The following is a 22194-nucleotide window of genomic DNA, read 5'->3' as shown; positions in this document are numbered from 1 at the left end:
AAAAAAGAGTTTGGGGGCAGAATTGGGACTAGATTTAAAGTTTGGGGTTTTTTAGGAAATTAGGCATTTTGAGGAAAATAATATTGCAAATTTCTTTAAAATACAAATTAAATATGGCATATTTTCGCGAAATAGCCAATAACTCTCTTTGTGATAAATTGTCGTGAATGATAAGAACTCTATCAACTCTAGCTAAAATAAAAAGATAGACATCAAATGATCTTGAAAACATCAACTCCAGACAGAGGAAAGTTATCTAAAAGAGGGAACATTTTTTTTCCTCACATTCTTACTTTATACTTGTTTGTTTCGTATTGATTGAAATTATTTGTGCGCTCGAAATATTTCATATTAAAATTTTAAGTCTTATGTTTTCTTTTAGCCAAAGAATTAACCTATACAATGGAATTTGAGTCCGCTTTGAAAAAAAATTCACGTATGCTCTAGTGAGAATTCGGATGATGTGAATATATATTTTGCTAGAATTTTCCGCATTTTATTTCTCTCGCAAAAATTAACGTCCATACTAACATTCCAAATAAAAAGAAATATAGTTTTACACCCTGCAACGTTTCTTGCTCTTCGAATAATGCCTTTTCTTAGTTCCACACCAGATTGGCAATGGATGAGCATAGCCGTCAAAATCTTAAACCTTCCAGCAAACTCAAGATCAATTACACTAATTTAAACTTATAGAAATCTTTGTGTACGCCAACTGAGAGTTTGGTCAAAATTAACAGACTTATCAAAATGGGAAATTGTTTAATTAATCAAGTATGTCTACTGAATTGAATCTAAATCGTCAGATCTGATGGGCAAATGTTGGACTCAGTTGTGGTCCACCGTGTTCAATGTTCCGGATTCAATTGAGTACACCAGCACATTCATATAGTAATTTCTCTCCTAAATTTGACCAATGCCATGTCAGTGTTCATGCATGACGAACTATAAAATGGCTACTAACAAGTAGGCTATATTATGAGATTTCGATAAGAGTTCGTCATTACATGTACTCCTAGTGTTATTATAACAAATAGGTTTATATAAGATGGGACTAAAGAAATATTACTTTCATAGGATCGCTTGAGCGTACATATGGATACACCATGCGAATGCATGATAATTGACACCACATGCATTAAGGTGGATACGTCCCAAGATAGAAGTGCACGAAATATAGAGAAACACAAAGATTAATACTCACCAACCACGTTTAATAATACAAACCGTTAAAAAGCCCAACCTAAAAGCTCAAACTTATAAGTGGAGGGAGACCATAAGAATATAAAGAGCACATGCGACCCATTGTCAAGTGATGTGGACAATATGTCAACACTCTCTCTCATGTGCAAACAGGATTAAAAGCAGCACGAGAATTTTTTTTGAATAAGAAATTACTTGAGTTTTTTGAAATGCCATTATGATCGTCGCTAGGAATAATCATATCCTCCCCATCTAAAAGCAACATAACATACCCTAGGAATGTGCGCTGAACAAAAGGAGCATGGATTTAAAACAAAGGTAGATAGTACGTGGACCGATACAAAGCTTGTCCGCAGTCTTCTTACTATTGTCGCAGTTAAACACCGGTCTCTATTCCAAATGGATGTAAAAAAGGTATTCATGAAGTCACCGCTGAGCCTTTATACTGGCATCATCAATGACCGCTCCTCTATCCATCCTTGGATCGACGTTGTGGCCGTTCTCTCTCTTCTCACTTGCTGCAATGGCCGCCATGTCTCCAAGCTCTCAAGCATGGCCATGACCGATCACACGCACAACACGTTTAAGGATGTTCGGTCAAGGCACGACACTTCCTGAGAGTTGAGCAAGATCGGAATAGTACAAGTCTGGATCGATCATAGAAACGGTTAAGGGTCTCGTTGGGAGCGCAGCAACATTAGCAACATTTGCCGTTGAATTGGAGCACGGGAGGTACGTCTCAACTGATATAATTCAATTGCTCTATATGGTATGTGCATAATTGGGTATTTGTGTGTGTTTAGTTCTGAGTTGTTTTCCCACATTCTTAACAGTGACTTTCACTATCTTCACCGTAACGACTGCTCTTACGGTTGCTTTCGTGACGTTTCTTGTTCCCGAGACGAAGGGAAGAACACTGGTAGAGATTCGGTCCTCGTTTAGATGATCGGTTTTGTAAAAGCCTTTTCACTTTCACATGGCATCTATGCCTTGTAGTTCGTTAATTTAGTTTTACGGTTTTCGGAGTTGTTGAGGAAGAAAACTAGTGATAAAGAAAATCAAAATCCGAGGAAGAGAAACATATTTGCACGCCTCTTCTCTTCCATTTCATTATCTTGTTCAAGGAAAAGTTCAATCACTCATATCTTCTCAAACCTACGTAACACGGACACGTTCAAGAGGCCGACACGCGTCTGACATGCTCCGACACGTTCCGGCACGCGGTCAATAGGTGTCGGAAATCCAACACGCAGTCAACACACCGGACACGCTCACGACATGCAAGTCCAGAATCCCGACACGCGATTCCGACACGAACTAGGTCAATTTTATAAATTTTCAAAATATTAGGGGTCAAAATGTAAATTTATAAAAAAAATAAAAATAAAATAAAAAAGAAAGAAAACCCTAGTCTTTTGTTCTCATCTTCACAATGCCATCACTCGCGCTCTGCACTCCCTTCCCCTCTCGATTTGTGATTTCTCTTCTTCACTCAAACTAATGACATCCGCCAAGGAGAAGGCCTTAAAGAGGAACATCGATTGCATCTATTTCCTCACCATTTCTCATCTTCTTCCTTCGCATCCTCCAAGCTCCAAACCCCCGAATCCCCACCCTCAGACCCTGAACCCAGCACCATTGTCCTTGTTTTCATGGACCAAGAACTCCTCTAGCAGATGACTCCTCCTCCTCTCCCTCCCGGCATGTGCCATTATTTTTTTATTATTTATTTTTCTAAGACACGAAGTAAATTCGAGGCTGTTTATTATTATTTATTTTATTTGTGGATTGAAACAAATTTAAAAATAACAATTTATCGTGTATATATAAAAATATATATTTAATATACAACGTATCCCAACGTGTCGGAATTCTCTATTTTTTGAGAAATGGCGTGTCGCATGTCATGTCGTGCCGTGTCACGTGTCGCGCGTCGGTGTCGATGCTACATAGTCTCAAATATTGGATTGAGGCTAGAGAGCAGAAAAACAATGAAAGCACAAAAGCAGAGCCGAACTCAAAAACAAAGGATTACATAGTTGTCTGTTCTTTCCCACTGATTGTGATTCTGAACAAACTTCTCGCCACTAGTTACGAATCCCCGCTAAAATCTAGCTTGGCTTGATTTTGGGATCGCCGGTGTCGTTAGGCTCGTTACATCCTCCAGCTGCTTGCCACTACCACCGTCCAAGCCCAAGCCATCCTCATCGATCAGCTCGTGCGATCGATGAAGAAATGGTCGTGTTCGGCAAAGAAGAAGGTGAACCCGAGAGCTGGCCGGAAGAATAAAGGGGAAGAAGAAGATTAACATAGAAAAATAAGAAAGAAAATGAAAAAGAAAGAACCTGTTCCGGGACAAGAATGCCCCCGACACAGTGGCATGTGAGATGCAAGTGCTTACTCGGCCCTTATTTGAGATTAAGATAACCACTTCAAGCTCTTATTTGAGATTAAAATATATACTTCAGATCCTTATTTGAGACAATTTCACTTTAGACCATTTTCGTGAAAACGGCTCTACTTCATATCCTTATTTGAAATTTTCCCTTACTCCAAATGTTAATCTAGGAGGAAACCACAAATGCAACTATTGGACTCCTCACTTGATGAAGACCGTCATCCCACACCAGAGACGCTGAAATCATATCCACGTCCAAGATTGCCTCGACGGTCACCACGAAACTCTGCTGCTGTAGGATAGACTCAAACGTGAGGGTTTGTGGTTCGACTCGAACGATGAATCCTTGAGGAGCCGTCACGGTGGCCTTGTAAGTAGAAGTCGCATTGCCCACGTTAGTGACGGTCCTGTGGAAGACTCCTGTGATATTGGAGCCTTTGGTCTGAGTCGATACCGCAAAAGTTGGTAAATTCAAGTCCCACACGGTCGCATTTTTTACGTCTGAGCAGTTGCTTTGTTCGCCGGTGATGAGTCTCAGATTGCTGGTGCTGTAACCTTGTCCGCACAGGAATTGCACATAATCTGCCTCCTTGGCATCGTACACTAAACCCGGGTTCGCTGCTTTCAAAGGGTTTATGTTACCAGCTCCATACGCGAATTCGGCATCGGTATTCTTGAGAGGACTCATTGGAGAAGCTGCAAAAGCCAGAAGGTGTAGTGAGTGAATCATCCATGCAAAACTCGTAGCTGGTTAAAATATATCGATTGTGTATCACGACCCATTATATCTCTCGCAATTAAATTTCAATGCTGTTCATCTGTTGGTAGTGATTTGAGCAATAAAATGCGATTAAGGTTCTTTGCACGAAACGTTGTGACATGCAAATTTAAAAGATCATCCATGGTTTTTGTCAACTCTTCGTCTCCAATGCAATTTCAGTCATTACCTGTCGTCATCAGGGCTGACTTAATAGCTGCCGGAGACCACGTCGGATGTATCGTTTTGACATATGCGGCCGCACCGGTGGCGTGGGGGCAAGCCATGGAGGTGCCAGAAATTATATTGTACGAAACATGCCTCGGGTCACCTGATAACCCGGTCACGGTCGAAGCCGGCGACCATGCTGCTAGAATGTCCACGCCTGGGGAAGCGAGATCAGGCTACACACAACATATATGAATGTCGATACTGGCTATTATAATTAATTGAACAAATTCCTACTCAATCCGTAATTGATGAAACAAATCGCCTCCACGGTCCGATCATACCTTGAGAATGTCCCTGGCAATTGGGCTTGGGCCTCTTGAGGAGAACGAAACAACCGCCGGAGCCAACGAATCTGTGATCTGTGTGCTCTTAAATATGGTTGCTGTAGAATTTCTAGTGGAAGAAGAAAAGAAAGTTCCCAACATTATTCATCCTCTGGTAAGTATCTGACCACAAATCGGTTCACATTTTTTGTTTCACTAAGTTAAAATCAGTTGAGATTGCAAACGCTTCACCTAGTTGAGTTCATGTAGTCAGAAACTTCACTTCCATCTGCTGCGTTCAACAAGGAGGCAGGCACCGGGAAGGTCAACGCAAAGTCCATGACTCCCAAGCCTTGCATTATTGAGCCGGCAGCGCCCGCCGTTAAAGTGGCATCGCCGGAATTGAGGGAATCACACAACACGATCTTACCTTTCACCAAAGAGCTGTTTAGAGAATTCCCAGCGCAGAGCCTACAAGGTACATATACTATGCTTATTAATTTCAGGCATAGTGATAATTCAATCTCTCTCTAATATATATTATATATATAATATACCTTGATTGGGTTGAATTAAATCCTTGTGCAATATTTGGGGCATCTCCTCCATATATCATGGGGTACATCGTGTTGTTGAGGTCGAAAGTGTTGATTGCGACTCCCTATACATAAGAATCGCATTATGAGTAAGTGCTAACTATATACTACCATTTAGTAGTGCAAATATACTAGAAGAAATGTATGAATTCAGATATGTATTTGAAGTGAAAATTAGTCATTCATAGGGTTTCTTTACCTCATAAGACTTTCCATTTCCTAACAGAACTTCGTCCACAAACTTTCGATCTATTGTGCTGGCCGCGACCGAGAGAAACCAAGGGGAAAAGTTTGTGGTCGATGCCGGTTTAGGGCCAGAGTTCCCAGCTGCCGCTGATGTGAGTATGCCTTGCTTCATCGCATGGAAAGATCCGATTGCGATTGAGTCCGTGAAGTAATCGCGGGGAAACCTTGAGCCAATGGAGATGGAGATGATGTCCACTCCGTCCGCGATGGCGTCATCAAACGCGGCAAGCATGTCTGCGTCGTAGCAGCCATCAGTCCAGCACACTTTGTAAACGGCGATGCGGGCAGAAGGGACTCCTCCTCGGGCTGTCCCAGAGCCGAGGCCGAATAGGCTTGTTCCGCTCACCGAGCCACCGGCTGCTATTGACGACGTGTGAGATCCGTGACCCATGGAATCCCTAGGCGAAGCTATATCACCCGGTAAATATGTGGTGTTTTGCCGGTAGTATTTGGCTCCAATGATTTTACTACAAAACAATCAACCCAGGAAAGAGAAATTAGATTCTGTCAACTATCACATTACACAGCGTTACAGCATGTGTCAACAATCAGAGTGCCTGCAGCTGTAAATTCAATTCTAATACAATTGATGCACAAATACTACTTATATTACATAAACAAAGATAACAATGCATAATGTAGTACTTATTGCAAGTGAAGTTGGAGGTTTGGCAAGTGCCCTTCCATTTGGCTGGAGGACGGCCAAACCCTTCGTCGTTAAAGCTGTCACTTTCAGGCCAGATGCCCGTATCAAGCATTCCAACAATGAGGTCACTCTCAGTCGGCAGTCTTTGCACGCTCTGAGAGAAGCCCAGGAAGTCCCATGACCTCGTCGTTTGAAGTTGATGCCTCTCACTTGGGAACACCGACACTACTCCTTCCATTCCTGATGAGATTTATACATGGGTTGACGAATTATTACAATATATTGAACGATGTCATGCATGGATTGTTATTGACCATGGAACTTAGGTATTATTTTGCACCTGCGATTTTTGCCATTTCATCTTCAGTGAGTCTGGCAGCGAATCCATGGAAGCTCCTCGAATAGCTGTGAACTAACGACTCAGATGCGCGACTGCAGAAGAAAATGGTCAAATGACGGGGTTAAACTCGGTTATGATCAGTATAGAGATGACCCATGTCTAGCTATAAGGACCTTTTGAATCCCACATTGTCTCGCTATTACAAATGATAAAGCCAATGTAAAGCTCGAAATGCAATCATTCGAAATGCAATCACAGAAAAGACGTTTAGTAAAATTGTACACCGTGGGAGAATTCATGTTATGTGGATCGGTTATTAGTAATCGTGCGGTTGATATTAGAATTATTTAGGTGGTTGGTATCATTAAAGTAAGTTTTTGGGCATTCCTCATGTAGAATAGACCTATCTTTTACCCGTTTGAATAAATTGAAGTTCCTCTTACATCGTATTCTGTAGGAGAAAGTTGAGGTGCCCAGAGCACGTTAGACACTACCCGGAGATAATACTAATGCCAAAAATTTGTTGTTGGTAGGTTTGATAGAATAGACCAAGTGTAGTAAGTATCAAATGTATGTATATAGTTTCGTAATGCTCTAGAGAACTTGATAAGAAAGTACAAAGCATATTAACCTGCCAACTACTTCTTGTAGCATGCTGGTGTGCACCGATGTTGCCAAGAAGTCCGCTTGTTTGGGAAGTCCACCCATGTACACGACATACACCTGTCTCAATCAACAAAACATACTCATCGACACAATCGAAATCAAATCCAAGACACAGTAATATGAATTTCGTTTTGCCTTGTGATCTTCACCAGACGCTTCTCCGTAGGGCACCAACACAACACAGCTGATGAAACTCATCAAGAGAAGCTTGGAAAGAGGGGCCATTTTCAACAGCTGATATCGTTTTCCACTTGTATGACATTCAAAAGTGAGGGCTTATATATACACGTAGACGGTCCAAAAGAGAGTGAGAATATGTGTATTGGATTCGGAGACGGCCTCTTGGTTATCCCGCCACATGGAGACGGCCGGCTAAATTACGTTCACAACGCTCTTGTAAACCTTTTGTCTGACCTTTTCTAACGGTTGAATCGTCCTCCGGTTTCCGGTTCCATGTCTAGGATGGGCACTTGATTAATTAATTGATATATCAATTCTAATTCTCAAAGTCCAGAAAGAAAGCAAGCAAGAGGGCCTTTTTATTAGTGACCTTGCTAATAAAATGTCAACCATTCTGATTCTACTCTACTTTCACTAAACAAAATTTCTCGCACCGGTAAGTTTATCTCCTTTAAATGGTTGTCGCGTAAATTCTTCCTCTAGCGAGCGTGACGGAGGCTAAGACCTAGAGAGAGGGAGAGAAAGAGATGTGATCAAGGTTTTTCTATGTATAATTTTCCATATCCTAAGGTATTAAAGTTTCCAACCAAAGAAAAAAGGTATTAAAGTTGAAGGGAATAGAGGATTGGGCTAAGTCTTTAGTCATTGTTACTTGATTACTGAGGTACCAATTATCTAAGGGAGTAAATTTGAGGACTAAATTGTACCTCAAATTTAGGGGATTAACAAAAATTTTATATGTGGGATCGGGATATGTTATTATTCGCATTTATATGGTCGTACTATGTTTGAAGTAGGTTACATGTCAACTGAGTTGACTACCGCATGAAAATCTTAACTTGAAATTTTCCTCCTCCATGCGAGACGAAATTTTTCCAAACATCTGGCTTTGTTTTATTCCAATAAGCATTTTCCAAGCTACGACTCGTTTGTATTCACCTTTGAGAAGAAAAATTTCACTGTTAGAGTTGTTGAACTGTCCAACATTATCAAATCTCCTTTACGTGATTTCATTCCGATTCTCGTAAACCCTGATGAAGCTTGCAGTTTTGTTTTGGAAATTCCTGATTGACGAGACATAAGTGGATGTTGAGGGTTCATCGATAGAGCTTGATGCTCCCGCATCAAGAGGAAACTGGAACTAGTGATGCCGACTCACTTTTGGCCTCTTTTGTCTCGATATAGACAGGCACTACTAACTGAAACATTTCTTACCTGGATCAGCATTCCGAACCCACTTTATCATCTCCATCACCAGGAAAGAGAAACCCACATATTGAATGTGTACCAGGCAATCAGGTCTTGCATTTGACTACATACAACCCATATCAGCAATACTGGCAGCTACCTTCGCTTGACAAAGTAATTCGGCACCCTGTACAACCTTCCAACCATATTTATCAAGAAGTGGCCCATCATGATGCCAATAAGCTGGCCAGAGAAAAGTATTCATGCGATTACCAATTATATGCTCTATCAAAGGCCTAGGAAACTTCCTTATTTTCATAACAGCCCTCCAAGCATAAGAAGCAGCAGTCGTGAATTGTGATTGGGAAGTGACCTTTGACTCTTCCCCTTTAATTTATAAGCTTCAATCCAAACAACTCAAATGGAGTCTGCTTTAACCATGATCAGCCACATATATCTTAAAATACAAGTTATATTCAAAACTGGTTTAAGTTTTTAAGTTGCAAACCACCTTCTTTCCAGGGAAACATGTAACTTCCAAGCAACTCTAGCCTCCTTAGAATTTTTAGTAGTGCCCTTCAGCAAAAGGAAATATACTTGCTTCCTATTCCTTTGATAACCCTTTTAAGGAAGCACAAGCGCATGGCACCAATAATAGCAGCCTATCTGGCAAAGATAAAAATCTTTGAAGTCCAACTACTAATCTTTGCAACATTCGATCCGTTACTGGCTGACAATCCTTCTCAGTTAGTTTTCCAGATATTAAGGGAACCCCAAATGCTTGACTGGAAGCAAAATACGATGTCTCAACGTAGGCATTTCCAATTATCGTGTACAAGTCAGATACGAACATGAGGTGCGCGCCCGCGTGCATGTAGTGCCAAAGTTATTGAAAGATCAAAATGATGACAATAGACGACATTATGGCTATTACTCCAAGCTACAACTTGCATATCGAAATTTCTGAAAGATATGCAAAGTTTCAAATAAAATGGTACGTAACATTGCCATAATGTAAAGTTTAGTTACGATAAGTATGTATTTTTATATCTCTTCACGTATGTATTTTATATTTATATTTGGAAAAAATGGCTTCTCTTTATGGCACAAAGAAAATCACTTTTTCAAAATCACCAAACAAATTAAAACTAACCATTTTCCTTGAAAATGAATTTTATATATTCCTAACGCACACTAACAATAAATTGACGGAGTGTCAGAATTTTTGCCTAGGTGGGAAATCAAGATAAAGTCAATTCTGTTCTATCTTTGATATGATATGCATAATACTGCACCCACCGCAAGCACCTTCATCAATGAAGTAGCTAAAACAATTTGGGCTTTAAGTCCACAGTTCTAAATAAAGCTGAACTTCAATATTTTTGCACTCCAATCTACATGCATATGTCAATTCCTTTTTGAGTTTATATGACATAGTAAACAGCACAAAAAAAAACTCAGGGTGGTCAAACTGTTATCATTGATAGGTTTTGGCACGCAATCAATAGCTTCACTCGAAAATGAGTACTCAAGAACCTCAAAAGCAAAAGCTCTCCGTGCGTAAAAGCAATTGTGCCAACACATCTTTATAGCCTACACGTACACTTTGGCCATTCCTTAATATGTAAACATTACCACCAAATCGAACATAGAGAAGGCCGGCTGCAGAAAGATTTTCTTCTAGTGACAGTGCAAGCAATAATTATCTATATTTTACGAAAAATCACCTCTAGGTGACAGTTTATTCTCAAAAACATGCATCATATTCAAAAATTCTGCCCACAAGTTTTGTACAATTGAGGCATCGTCATTTGATTACACGATCGTTTCTTCTGTTGATGGGCATTACTGGATTCCCAACAATACAATACATGACAGATACTGTAGTCTATTCCTGCTACATAACAAAGATTTATGTAAATGTTAAGTGTACAACAGGGACACGATAAATAACAAATTGACTTCACCATCGCCCACCCACGGAGATAGAAAGAACCCAAAATGCTTCCCAATCACAATTACAATTGATACAAGAATGAGAGAAAAGACTAAACAGCAAAATTGCCTGTCCACCTCAGAGGTGGTGTTTTAAGACCCAACTCTGCAGTTTTCTGCCCGGCCAAACTCGCTAGATAAGTGTCAAAAAAACGAACTTGGAGTAGGATCACAGGATAGAAAAGTGGCTGCCTTCCAGGATATGTTTAAACCTTCTGAGATATCAAGAATAATGTTTGTCAGCAAACAAACATCAGACTTGCCTCTTCAGTTTCCATCTCAGAGAAGCTGTTGAAATTGCATTCATTTTGTTTTCTCCACGCCACAATCCCGCAAACAAGGAGTGTTCACACAGCTGCGACCAAAGACTGAAAGCAGTTCACCACATCAAACTTGGTAAATTTGTTGAGAAGAAGTTGAACCCAAAACCTTTCAGTGGAAAACGGAAATATTAATGCATATTGAATGGGAGCACTGGCACAGCAAGGGGGCTCCTACCTTTAGATAACTTTAATGGTCCTCTATGTCACCTTCAAAATTTCATGGAAGGCCTCTTGAGGTATATCAACAGAACCAACACGTTTCATTCTCTTCTTTCCTTCCTTTTGCTTCTCCAAAAGCTTTCTCTTCCGCGTAACATCCCCACCATAACACTTGGCAAGAACGTTCTTTCTCATGGCAGATATCCTATACCCAAACACGTGCACTACATGAATCAAAGCCACTCAAGAACAATGTCTTTTAACTACTTGCGACATCAAAATTTAGTAAGAGCCAGAAAATTCAGACAGCTTTAGCTGGAAGCAGGGCAGGTACAGACCGATGATAAAATGTTAGTGGGGGCAAAGTATTTTACTTCATGCACTTGATGCATTATTTATCTACTGTAACAGCAAAACTACATCTTGTCTGCATAATTACCATCTGAAAGGTAGATCAATTACCATCTGAAAAGTAGACCTATTAGAATGGTAATACCAATTGCTATGGTTTTCAAATACACTTTCCAGATACTGATGCGCTTTCTTCCAACCAAGTAATGTAGCGATCAGTATTAACATTTTAAAAAGTGACAGAATGAAGACATGCCTCAAGAGATCATTTGAACTCCCAGCGTCGCATTACCAACTGAAAAGAAAATCATATTCATGTTTCTAATTTCCCTAATTGAGACACAACCAACTTTACCCATCCAACACAATCCCACACCAAGTTATCATTCACGTGAAGAGCCATCTCACAGACATACACAAAAAAAAAAAATCAGTCAATTGCATTACTATCCACACTTGGCAAGAATCCTGAGAAGGGACAAGTGGGATTGAACATTAAAGCATCTCATAGCAATGAGGGATTTGAAGCTTCTCTGCTCATCCATCAAAGTGAGCTAACAATAAAAGAGAGCTTTAGGGTTTATATAACAATGTGTACCTGGTATGGAGAACATCAAGTAAAGCGTTTTTTGTTTTGCATTTGACAGCTTGAAGCTCTTCCCCCAGCATTAGTTTTTGGGTCTCTTTTGGTTTTCATTAATTATTTTCAACTATTGGGAGGACCCACTATTATATGTGGTTACTGTGAGGCAAGTTTCAATGTTCTTCAAAATGTAAACCAGTACAAAAATTTGGCAAGTTTTTTACAGAGACAAAATATTTTTCTGGTCACAATTAAAGGTACAAAGGCAACAATCAAGTACAATGAAGCATTTATTATTTTACTCATTGGAAGCCCATTTCACACACATAGGTTAGTCCCTCTGGCTGGGAGCCCACGACTATATCAGAAGTAATAAGTGATTTCAATACTTACGTCTCCCTTGCAACGACCTTCGATCCAATCGCAGCTTGTATGATTATCTCGAACATTTGTCTGATCAAAACTGAGATAATAAGAGACTGCGCCAAAATAATACCACCAAACAAAATAGAAAGCAAATCAAAAAAACTAAATCATTTACCTATCTATAAATTTCTTCAGCTTCTCGACTAATTCACGGCCAACACGCTGTGCCTTCAAGGTATGAACTATTGTTGCCATGGCATCAACAGTTTGTCCATTCAAGAGAATATCGAGCTTCACTAAATCGGATTGCTGATAGCTGAACCAACCCATCAAAGAGGTCAAACCATCAAAGTGATACACATATTCAAGACTCTAGCACTTGACCTTTTCCTTCAGCTAATATATCTCTACTATTTAAACCTTAAAGCGTACAATCTAGCCATATGTTCCTTTTATGATGGAAAACAGCCATTAAGCAACACTGTACACTACAGAGGTAATTGTGCCACAAGCTGCAGGTCTTTCAAAATTCACTAACAAGGTTCCGTTTGCCATATCATAGCACTTCACATAGGAGAACGGTATAACAGCTCACCAAGCGCCCCATCAAACCCACCCCCCCCCCCCCCCCCCCCACCTCTTCCCCAACCCTGTCCTTCTCTCTCTAAAACACCCCTACTCTCCCTCCCTTTCCTCCTTTCTTTTCTTTCTTTCCTTCCTTCCCTACTTGCCCCAGCCCTGCCCAACTCCAAACAATTGGGATGTGCGTCATGCCCAATTCTTATTGGGGATAGTAACAGCAGCAGCACAAAGGCTTATCTAGAGCAGTTGTAACTTGATGTTTTGCTAAGAAATGGACAACCAAGCACCAAAAGAGAGCCCACGAGGCCATCACACCACTGCTATTATGTTAGTTAACATTAACAGAATAAAAGCGCGTAGAATATTCGAAATCACAATCCTCACAAGTTCAATCATTCATGTAACAGACCCAAACACATAAAGAGATTTCACTTACTCTGCATCCTCATAGTCAAATGAAGCATATCCAGATGTTAAACTCTTGAGTTCATTATAAAAGTCGACAACAATCTCTCTCAAAGGTAAGCGGTACTTCATAAAGACCCGTTGGCTGCATATGTCAAACTCAAAAGGATCAATCTCATGCAAAAGTGAGACAAAACAAGAAATAGAAAACACGTGCACTAGAAACCATCTTCCGGAATAAATAAAAGGGTGAATAGTGCTAAAAACAGTCATTTACAACATTTAATAGTGATTCACCCCCTTCCCCAAAAAGGAGATGGTGTGAACTGAAAATAGCATACCAGCACGAGAGAGAGAGAGAGAGAGAGAGAGAGAGAGAGAGAGAGAGAGAGGTGGAAGAATTTGCTCCTACTGTCAGTTCAATGCATGCACGTGAAAATTCACCAAGCTATCACTATTTTCCCCTTGAAGTCCAAATTAAAAGGTCAGGGTTTTATAGGTCAATCAGTGTAGATTTCTCTAAGCAGAATGGCATGTTAATCTGTGGAGCAGAAAGATTCTATCGTTTAAATTCAATTTTTGCACTTAACTCAAATGGTTCAGCACACACAGCCGCACAGCAATCTAAACAACGGATATCGATAATGTTACAACGAAGGGCTTTCTTCATGATCCAGCCAAAAGGCAATGGTTTGGCACAGTATTTACCTGTCAATGAATGAGTATTCAAGCTGCTGACCTCTCCTCTCAGAGCAAAGTGTGATAACAGATCCAACATAGCTTCAGGCAGATAGCAGATGCAAATCAGAAGTATAAATGATAATGCACTTCCCAATGTTGAAAGAAATACTGATTATGCTTTAAGGGGAGTATGAGAGCTTACTCACTAGGAATAATAATGGTAGCTATAACTGTAGGTTCCCAGCAGGCTGTCACTCGACTTTTGGGATTCGACGGCAACAAGGCAGGATTCTGAACTTCTAATTTGCTACAGAGAGAGAGAGAGAGAGAGATGAGTCTACGAAACAGTTAAGCTAAATGCAAAAACACAAGACAGAAAGAGGCACAATAAATTAGTCTTATACCTTCCATCAGAATATTCGAAAATATATGGCACAGTTGGAACAGTTGAAATGACATGAACTCCATGCTCCTGAAATGACACATTTCCAAATTGATATGAAAAAGGAGCAATAATAATAAGAGGGATTAACTTTGATAAAAAAAGGTTGATCAACCCCAAATGTCCCACTATAATCATTGAGCCATTGAACAACATGACACAGAATCTCCAAATTAACGGAAGCAATACTACATGCCCCAGGATTGTTGCAGATAAAATGGATAAGTGCACTGGAAATCTTAAACTTATCACAAAAGTACAATTGAGTCCTGAAACTTTCAAAAAGTGCAATTAAGTCCTAAAACTTGTCAAATTGATGCAATCGAGTCATTCTGTTATTTCCATCCAACTTGACTAACGGAAAATGCTGACATGGCTTTTTTTAATTTTCTCTTTCCAACGTGGCGATGACGTGGCTAAAACATGAAACATAATGCTAAAACAACGACGTTTTGGTCTAAATCTGATTTTTTTTATACAAATTTTATTTACATTACATTAAAAATAAGCTAATTAAAAAAAACACAAAAAAGGAAAACTCAAGCGAGCCCCACCATCACCAGGAAGGGATGGTGGGGGAATGGTCTGTAGGGGTCGTCGGGCTCTTGCCTGTAGTCGGTGAGGGTCACCGGCCCCTGGCTGAGGCCCGGCGACTCCCGCCGGCCATCCCCTCACCATCACCAGCCCTTTCCAGCGATGGTGGGGCGGAGGTAGCAACAAGGGCTGCAAGCCCTTGCCTGCGTTTTCCTCTTTTTTTTAAGTATTTTTTAAAGTTTGTTTATTTTTTAATATATATTAAATAAAATTTGTATTAAAAAATCAGATTTGGATCAAAACGATTTTATTTTAGCCACGTTAGCACCATGTAGGATAAAGAAAATAATTTAAAAAAAAAAAGCCACGTCAGTATTTTCTATTAGCCAAATTGGACAAAGTTAATGGAAGGACTTGACTGCATCAATATGACGAGTTTTAGGACTTAATCGCACTTTTTGAAAGTTTTAGGACTCAATTGCACTTTCGTGACAAGTTTTAGGATTCCAGTGCACTTATCACCAGATAAAAAGTAGTTTTTAAGCACTCCTATTCTATCCACTAAAGGGGAGCCTTGGCGAAATGTTAAAGTTGTCACCATGTGACCTGGAGATCACAGTATTGAGTCATGGAAACAGCCTCTTGACATAATTGCATGGTAAGGCTACATACTTTAGACCCAAAGTGGTCTGAACCTTCCCCAGAATTGAGCATCGTAGGAGCTTCATTCACCGGGCTGCCCATTTTTTACTCCTATTCTATTAACCGCCAATGAAAATCTGGAATTCCACAGGTAGTCTTTTCCTAACGACACATCTACCATCAAATAGACGATAGTCATATCTGATTCCAGCACTACACACCAATCAAACCCATCTCCATCAAAACATATCCACTAGTAGTGTATATAATGTAGTTCCATCGAAAAAAACACACCGCTATTTGGTAACGATCATTAATAACAAGTAAAAGAAGAGAAAAAGAAGTCATCACAGATTCACAGGTTGATATGTAGAGTACGATCAGTTAATTGTGATTTATATGTTCTTGAAAGGGAGACATAGTTTTAAAATATCCATAAACGGATTTGCATGATAAACCATGTAACTTGCAAAAATCATAGAGTATCTGTATTTTTTTTTTTTAATGACATAGGGTATCTGGATTTTATTTTTGTAAATGTTTCATATTATTAGATATGAAATGATCCTTTTTATTTTTTAAACAAGTTCTATCATTCTTCGAGTTTATTTTGTTTTTTTTTTCCAGGAACATGAGATTTAGTTTGTGCTTCATTAAAAGAAACATTCATATTCATCAGGTGCTAGTTATCGACTTGACTTCAAATAACATGGCCTATCTAAGAAATTTATAAACTTACGATTAAATAAAAAAAATCAACTTAGTCTACAAACTTATGGGAGATAAAAAAGTCAATTTAATGAAGTTATTGAGTCACGCAGGGGAAATCATATGTTTTGTTTCCTAAGATTCTGGCCTCAATATTTGTATTTAGTTAGGGAAAATAATATATAATAAGCAATTTCCCTTTTAAATAAGAAATGTTAACAATGAAATGGAAAGGGATGCAACTGGAAAAAGAAATCAACATTGGAGTAACTATTAAGTGTTTTAATGAAAAATGAAGGGAAAGAAAGAGAAGTTATCTGAACTTATGACCACGAAATACATGATTGAGGAAAACAACATCATGAACAAGAGTGGGTTGGTGCCCAGGGGAACATTTTCTGATAGGTAATGAGAAAAAGACTTGACACGAGATATTTATCAGCACAACACAAACACAACTAACTTGAAAATGACAAGATTTGGAATGTTTTCAACAATGAAGATTAATTCTTATCATGCTGGATAGGATATAGGTTATTTTAGCAATAAACAAAGTGACATGAATTGTTAACACCAACATGAATGCAAAACATCAATTGACAGAAAAAAAAAAGTGGATTAAACAAAGAAAATAAGCCACTTAAATAGTGATGAGTATAGCCCCCTTAAAAAGCCGACTTTCACATACTATAAGATAATTAACCTCTAATTATCAAGTGCACAAGAAGCATCATGCTTATGCTTGGTTTACAAGCTTCTTGGGGCATCAACAACTATTACCAGGCTATTTTCATGAAATCATTGCTTCATTTAAAAATCAGCCATTTTAATCACATTAAAGCCATTAATGCAGAATTCCATTTGCAAGCAATGAATCCCTGGTATTTTGACCAAAACATTCTTTGAAGTGTTTTCTCATCAGCCCATTTGATTATAGGCGAAGATGTTCAGGCTTCTCCATGACCATAGAGGCACCATATTGACCCATCAAGAGATAAACTTCACAGACCTCACTAAAGTACAAAGTTTACATGTTCTTCCACCAAGTTTACTGTAATGAATTGCCAAGTTTACCTTTAGAATAAAATAACAAAGAACAAGGGAGAATACCTGTTCAAGCCGCTGATGAAAAACATCCATGTGAAGCAAACCTAGGAAACCACACCTGCAAGAAAAACAAAGAATCATCATTGAAACACCGGATGGATTGGAACTGATAATATTAGATAAAAGTAGAACTGAGCTGCTTCATTGGCAATCAGAAGAACATGTTGTCATGTCGGGGTTGATTCCATACCTGAAACCAAGGCCAAGGGCTGTACTACTCTCTTTGCTAATTAAGACGCTGGCATCGTTGCATGTAAGCCTTTCTATTGCATGGTTAAGTGCCTCAAAATCGGAACCATCAGCTGGATAAAGACCAGAGAAAACCATGTGCTTTGCGGGCTTGAAACCTGAATTTTGGATCGACTAGAACCGTTAATAAAGGCAAACCGCAAGGATAAGAAACTCTAAATCCAAACAGAGATGGGTTAGAGCATGAAACAGGACTATCTATTGATCCAATTACAAGTAAGTCACCAAACTGAGCCCAATGCTTCCAGTAACCAGAGAAGAATATGTAGTCCACATAACACTTATATCAGCTTCCTTCACATTCCTTAAGACAGTGCCCATTACGCTAGAAGAAAGATTATTCCACAGAAAGTTGAGTGATTACAGTTTATATGAGGGGAAACAACTGTAATGCACCTGTTATTTTGAGAAATTAGTCTATAGACTCACGCAATTTATTTCTGCACTCTGACCAACCTCCTACTTACGGATGTTTTCACTACTGGACCAGTGTTTAAACTGCTCAAGTCACCAGTTCATCAGAAAGATAGACCACAAAATAATTTGGGAAAGATTACAGATTATGTACCTCTAAATGGGCCCAATTTCCATCACTACCTTACTTTCAAATTAATAAAGACACTGCCTAAACTTTATACCGCAAAATTAAATTCATAGTTTAAAATATCACATGCTTTTAATGCAAAATTCACCAAAAACTACAATTACAAGAAAATGTCCATTTACATCTAAGACGTGAAAAATTTTGTTAAATGCTCAAATTCCAATTTTAATATATCATCCAGATGAAACTTTGAGGTAAGGTTTGATTAATTTTATTAGTGAGGTACGTGATGTGACAATGGGCTTTCTATATCAAAACAGCAGTAAGTCTGGCGTATACTGACGTTTTCACAGATTAATAACAAATAGACAACCACCTTAAGCAAATTGGTTTTTTCATAAGATCAGTTTAATAAAAGGAAAGTAAATTGAAGAGCTTCCCAAGTGATGTTCACTTCTCTGTTCAGAGAGATAAAAATGTTCTAATTGACAGGAACTCAAAACTTTAGCCTACAGTTTTCCAGTTAAAGGATGATGTCCTCCGAATGGTTCTTCAAAGAAGCAAGTGAAATCAACTTTAAAGATCATCTTTACCAGATTGAAATGTTTCTCCTACAGTTTTAAGATTCGGACTACCATCCGATATGGAGACATACCATCCGATTCTAATTGAAAATGTGATTTTGACTACCTTGTTGATAGGTGATTTGGACTTTTTCCAAATAACTATCTTAATACAACAACACATAGAAAGAGGTGGCTCAATGGCGCATCATAGGCATCCAACGAATTTATGGGTTCCCAGATCTGGCGTTTAAATCTTCACAGAAGCATTCTCTATATTTAATAAGTGTTCTACGTCAAATATTTTAAGAACAATTTACTGAAATTGAGGGGTTGGAGTAACCTGAAGGGTAAATCCATGGTTCAAATCACTAAATATATAGTCATCATTACATTTTATTCTTTCTCAATAGAAACTGTTCAAACAGATTTAACCCAGTTAAACTGCCCCGTTTTGACACTGTCGATGTGGGTTCAATCTGACTTTCAACCATGGTTGGTTCAAAGCCCAAGTGACACCAAACCTCAAGCCAAAATTCCTACCAAACTGGTAAACTAGCCAGTTTGGTCTGGTTTCAAAAGATTGTAGGTCCCTAGGACAAAGTGCACAAAAGCTTTCATATAATTTTCTTAGTAATCCAAAAGATGAAGAAAGATACATAACAAGTTCAAATTGTGACCTCAAGTTCTCAACTGATGGTTTAGCACTCTAATCATTTCATGTAGAAACAAAGTCCCAAACAGAAGCGGTGCTATTCAAAGACAATACATAGAAATCTTTAAATAGGAGAAAATTCCACCAAAGCTCTATACATATTGTTCCAATAAACATTACAGCCTCAGTTCTCCACAATATACATCTTCTCTTTGACAAGCACGGCATGGCAACACATCATGCAATTACCAGACTTTTCACGTTGATATATGTAATTTAATTACATAATATTCTTTAACAAATTAATTCTCCCAGTGTCAAGGACCAACCAGTCCACTTGCATGCACATTAAGATGTTCCACTCGCCCTTAATACAGTGAGTACTGCAGCAATATAGTAAAATGTATCAGAAAGGTTCTGATCTTCTTCCCAAGACCGTAAAGCAGGTCATGTTTCATAACCACTTACGAGCCACAGAAAAAATTCTGATAACAATAAGTGTGGTGTAGAACTGGTAGAGTTTAAGACTTCAATGGATGCTGGCATGGCTCTCTAGATAGAAAAAACAAATCAAGATACGAAGCTAAAGCTAAAGATATCTACCTGGAAGGGGCTCCACAGTGTTTCGGCTATGATACAGAGTGTCTCCTATCCGTGCTTCTTTGGTTGACCGCATTCCACTAACAATATAACCCACTTGTCCAGTTAAAAGGACTGCAGTAGGGGTGAGTTCAGGATGCATAACGCCGATATCCAGTATTTCATAAGACTGACCAGTTCCAGCCGAGGAAATTTTATCCCCCTTCCGCACAGCACCATCAACTACAGCCACATGGCAGATCACTCCTTTATATTCATCATAGTAGGAATCTAATAGAAGCATTCGCAAAGGTGAATTATTCTTCCCAGGAGGAGGAGGAATGCGCTCTATGACAGCCGGAAGCACCTGCTCAAGACCTTGTCCAGTCTTGGCAGAAGTCAGAAGAGCATCACTCGGGTCAAGATCGAACATTGACATCAATTGGGCTTTGACGCGTTCAGGGTCAGCAGTCGGCTGGTCTATTTTGTTTATTACAGGTATTATGGCGAGGCCAGACTCGAACGCAAGATAAAAATTAGCGACAGTTTGCGCCTGAACACCTTGGGCAGCATCCACGACCAGAAGGGCACCCTGGCAAGCCGCAAGCGATCTCGACACCTCGTAGCTAAAATCGACATGACCGGGCGTGTCGATAAGATTAAGCAGGAAGGGTTGAGCTTCAAGTCCCTCATCCGCTTTAAGGCCATCGATGTTGTAATCATAGAACATTGTCGCGGTCTGAGCTTTCACCGTTATTCCCCTTTCCCTCTCTACCTAGAACAATCGATACTTGCGCGAATTAGGCCATAATTGATAGCTTCCATCGAATTCTACCACCCAAAAGAAAAGACATTTTCTGCTAGTTATTCAAAACCCTCGGCCATTTCCAATTCCTTCTCTTTTCAGCACTGAAAGACAAACCTCGACAACTAAAATTCTTAGACAGGAAAGCAACGATGTGTAAAGCAATAGAAACACCTGCAGCTTGTCGAGGTACTGAGGCTGGCCGTGGCCCTTCTTGATGGTCCCCGTGAGCTCCAGGAGGCGGTCGGCGAGCGTGGACTTGCCATGGTCGACGTGCGCGATTATGGAGAAGTTCCTGATCCTCTCCGGAGGGTACTGGCTCAAGTCGATGGCGTTCTCCCTGAGGTTCGAGCGAGAGTGGGAACAGAAGCCGTAGCCGTAGCCGTAGCCGTAGCCGAAGCCGAGACCAGGGGAGAAGGCGGCGGCGGCGGCGGCGGCGGCGGCACCGCCTGATCGGCGGTGGAGCAAGTCGAATCTGGCAGGAGACGGGGAGACCCTGGACAGGAGAGAGGGGCATTTCAGTGATTTTAGGGCACGCGAAGAAGCTAGTCGCCTGTAATAGCCCATGGGAAAGGAAGCGGAGGAGGAAGACGACGGCGGCGGCGGCGACGGCAGAGGAGGAGGAGGAGGAGGACGAACGGGTATTTTCAGTAGACTACTTTGCGGGCGCGTGCATTGCACGTGCCATTCTCATATACAGATGATGGGGAAATGAGACAAATGGCCCTAAATTTTGACTCAATGCAGTGTCTGAATTTTCGATTTATTCAATATAGTTCTTAAACCTTAGTTCAATATGCAACATCATCTTTGAGCTCTTGAACTTTTTGAATATGTTCAATTTAATCTCTGAACTATAAGTAAATTTTCAATGTTACTTGAACTAATAGAAGAATGACATTGGCTTCTTTTTTTTACATAGTTTAGAGACTAAATTCAAAAGTTCCTAGACTATATTAAATAAATTAAATATTTATTGATAGCATTGCACATAAGATTAAAGGTGAGGGATCACATTGAATAAATTAAAAATTTAGGGATAACATTATACATTAATTCAAAGTTCAGTAACCATTTATATTATTATCTATCGTTCAAATGTGTTGATAAGATTTATTATGGGAGACGGTGGGCCAAAAATACAAAAAGAGAAGAAAGATCTCAATCGTGTTTGTCTGTATTATTAGTTGTTGGAATGGCTTAAGAC

General features: G+C 39.6%; 2 protein-coding genes across 4 annotated transcripts; both read right to left on the bottom strand.

Moving 5' to 3' along the window:
- Window positions 1–3767: 3767 nt before the first annotated feature.
- Window positions 3768–7571, bottom strand: LOC115688153 (cucumisin-like). Its single transcript, XM_030613908.1, has 10 exons — window positions 7518–7571; window positions 7312–7403; window positions 6681–6772; window positions 6340–6580; window positions 5648–6161; window positions 5410–5513; window positions 5105–5323; window positions 4871–4982; window positions 4549–4762; window positions 3768–4297 (listed from the first exon to the last, which is right to left on the bottom strand). The coding sequence occupies exons 1-10, from the start codon at window positions 7569–7571 to the stop codon at window positions 3768–3770; spliced, it is 2172 nt and encodes a 723-aa protein (XP_030469768.1).
- A 2883-nt stretch (window positions 7572–10454) lies between these two features.
- Window positions 10455–21642, bottom strand: LOC115688141 (translation factor GUF1 homolog, mitochondrial). 3 transcript variants are annotated; one of them, XM_030613885.2, is made up of 12 exons: window positions 21162–21642; window positions 20207–20957; window positions 17783–17939; window positions 17596–17650; window positions 14564–14631; window positions 14362–14466; window positions 14187–14258; window positions 13510–13623; window positions 12667–12807; window positions 12519–12578; window positions 11208–11396; window positions 10455–11138 (listed from the first exon to the last, which is right to left on the bottom strand). In XM_030613885.2, the coding sequence occupies exons 1-11, from the start codon at window positions 21552–21554 to the stop codon at window positions 11231–11233; spliced, it is 2082 nt and encodes a 693-aa protein (XP_030469745.1). In that variant the 5' UTR covers window positions 21555–21642; the 3' UTR covers window positions 10455–11138; window positions 11208–11230. The 3 variants fall into 3 exon arrangements, with proteins under 3 accessions (XP_030469745.1, XP_030469744.1, XP_056169253.1); XM_030613884.2 differs by having other exon boundaries at window positions 10455–11077; XM_056313278.1 differs by having other exon boundaries at window positions 10455–10924.
- Window positions 21643–22194: the final 552 nt, after the last annotated feature.

The sequence above is a fragment of the Syzygium oleosum genome, unplaced genomic scaffold, assembly GCF_021117445.2.
Source record: "Syzygium oleosum isolate NSW1041296 unplaced genomic scaffold, Sole_v2.1 Sole_v2.07, whole genome shotgun sequence".
NCBI classification, from domain to species: Eukaryota; Viridiplantae; Streptophyta; class Magnoliopsida; order Myrtales; family Myrtaceae; genus Syzygium; species Syzygium oleosum.
Note: the sequence above shows the minus strand (reverse complement) of the source record. Positions and strands in the feature narration are given on the sequence as shown.